The sequence below is a fragment of the Triticum urartu genome, chromosome 1A, assembly GCF_056163025.1.
Source record: "Triticum urartu cultivar PI428250 chromosome 1A, HENAU_Tu73, whole genome shotgun sequence".
Lineage (NCBI taxonomy): Eukaryota > Viridiplantae > Streptophyta > Magnoliopsida > Poales > Poaceae > Triticum > Triticum urartu.
Window position 1 is genome coordinate 50,518,238 of NC_141873.1, and position 1,803 is coordinate 50,520,040.

Genomic DNA, 1,803 nt, shown 5'->3' on the forward strand with positions numbered 1-1,803 from the left:
TGCCCGCACATGATCACCCTACAGCCTGCGCTCACACTACGGCCGAGGAGATCAGATTGGCAGTTGAGTGGCACACACTGCGTGAGTGCCTACACATAGTGCCCACACAAAGCTCTTGTACATTAGAAATCTAATCCATTTCTCTTTTTTATTTTCCAGAGTTAAGACAGAGGCCGGGCCAGGGTTATGCCCCTTTCCAAAAAAGGGAAAAAAAAGAACACCAATGTCTGTAAAACCATACTGGCAACAGTACCTACATCAGCAGCAGTTCACACAGTGTTCTGTCCACCATATATGCATGCTTGGCCGGCCACATTTCGTTCACCCAGTTGAAGTAGCAAGCAGTAGGTTCTGTGCACATCTCAGCCCGAAGTCTGCCATGGCTCGGCTCTACCACCTCACCCTCCTCTCCGTCTTCTTTCTGCTCATCATCACCGGCCTCGTGGCTGCCGATCCGTCCGGAGGGAAGGTCGGCAAGAAAGTGACCATGACCGTCCAGTTCCCGCCTGCCGACTCGCCGCCGGGGGGGATGATCACGATCTCAACGCACTACGTCCGCGAGGATGGGGTGCACGACAGCCACGTCCATCACGACTGCGACCACCACGAGCCGTATGCCCCCTCTCTCTCTGTGACTCCGACGAGCCGCCGCGTGATTTACCCATAGTTTTAAATAGCCGGCTATAGCCTCGCTATAGCTGTTTGAGGGTGTTGTCGCTAAATGATTTCATGTATAATTTGCCGCTATAGCTCCGCTATAGTCCTTTTAGGGTCGCCGCTAAATGCCATAGCCCGCTATTTAAAACATTGGATTTACCTTGATTTTATTTCTAGCTAATCTTGCAGTTAATCTCCAGCCAGCTCGGTTCGGCCGCAAAATACCTTGTCAGGAGCCTGGAGAAGATACGAGATGAGGAGGCGTCTCCATCCGAGGTAACGTACATTTTGCCCCTCCCTATCTATATCCATCGGTTCAGAAGTCAGAACGCAATGCAAACTGCTCACATTTGCCACCTTGTTTCTGGCTTGTAGGCCTACAACATGCCCAGTCAGTGGATGGACGTCCTCTTTGAATTGGTCTCAGGGAAAATTAGGCGCGATTTACTTTATTATCGTAGCACTGTCTCTGCAAGGAGCTCGTTCGCTCGTGCGAACAATCACTCGGTCTTCTGACATTGGGTGAAGAACAGTTTGTGGAGTGCCCATTCGGGAAGCGTATCCTATGGATCATTATTTAGGCTGTAGTGATGTGGTAGCGTGCACTGTGCAGGGTGCTGGAGTACATCTGCCTTCAGTTATCTCGTGTAGCTTGGATTCTGTAGCTTAAAATATCTACCGTGTTCGTGAAAGAAAACATCTTCTTGTTCTTCTGTTTATGTATTTCTGATCAGTTTCTGACTTTCTGTGAAGTGGAGGGTCTTTATTGTGTTGTACAAACTGATTAATAGAGGGTAACTGCACAGGTATAAGAAAGACGTAAAGAAGTAGAGGGAAACAAGCAAGGAAACTGTGCACGCACCTAATAACACCATGAACAAAAGTGTCGGCTTATTATTTACATATATAATTTTTCTTAAGTCAGACCTTAGGAATAGATTCATTAAAAACATAGGAGAGAGATGTCGGATTAATTTGACATCGGGTAAAAACCGTTACAACTCACCTGCAAGATGTAGCATCACGGCCGATCTGGCTACCCACCAGAAGACCTACACTCATCGCCGAACAGTGGAACAATATCAAGGTTGCTTGCAAAGTGTCATTGTGGTCACTTCTTCCCGAGCGAGCGACTCCGATTCCACC

General features: G+C 48.0%; 1 protein-coding gene across 1 annotated transcript; it reads left to right on the forward strand.

Moving 5' to 3' along the window:
- Window positions 1-298: 298 nt before the first annotated feature.
- On the forward strand, window positions 299-1,359 carry LOC125517454 (uncharacterized). Its single transcript, XM_048682655.2, has 3 exons — window positions 299-612; window positions 858-933; window positions 1,033-1,359. Exons 1-3 carry the CDS (start codon window positions 299-301, stop codon window positions 1,171-1,173), a joined length of 531 nt encoding a protein of 176 aa, XP_048538612.2. The 3' UTR covers window positions 1,174-1,359.
- Window positions 1,360-1,803: the final 444 nt, after the last annotated feature.

Excerpts from the sequence above, each read along its gene's own strand:
- LOC125517454 (XM_048682655.2), top strand. The coding sequence starts at position 299 with ATGCTTGGCCGGCCACATTTCGTTCACCCAGTTGAAGTAGCAAGCAGT. Across the intron at positions 613-857 it reads GACTGCGACCACCACGAGCC|CCAGCTCGGTTCGGCCGCAA; the intron begins GTATGCCCCCTC and ends GTTAATCTCCAG. Across the intron at positions 934-1,032 it reads AGGAGGCGTCTCCATCCGAG|GCCTACAACATGCCCAGTCA; the intron begins GTAACGTACATT and ends TCTGGCTTGTAG.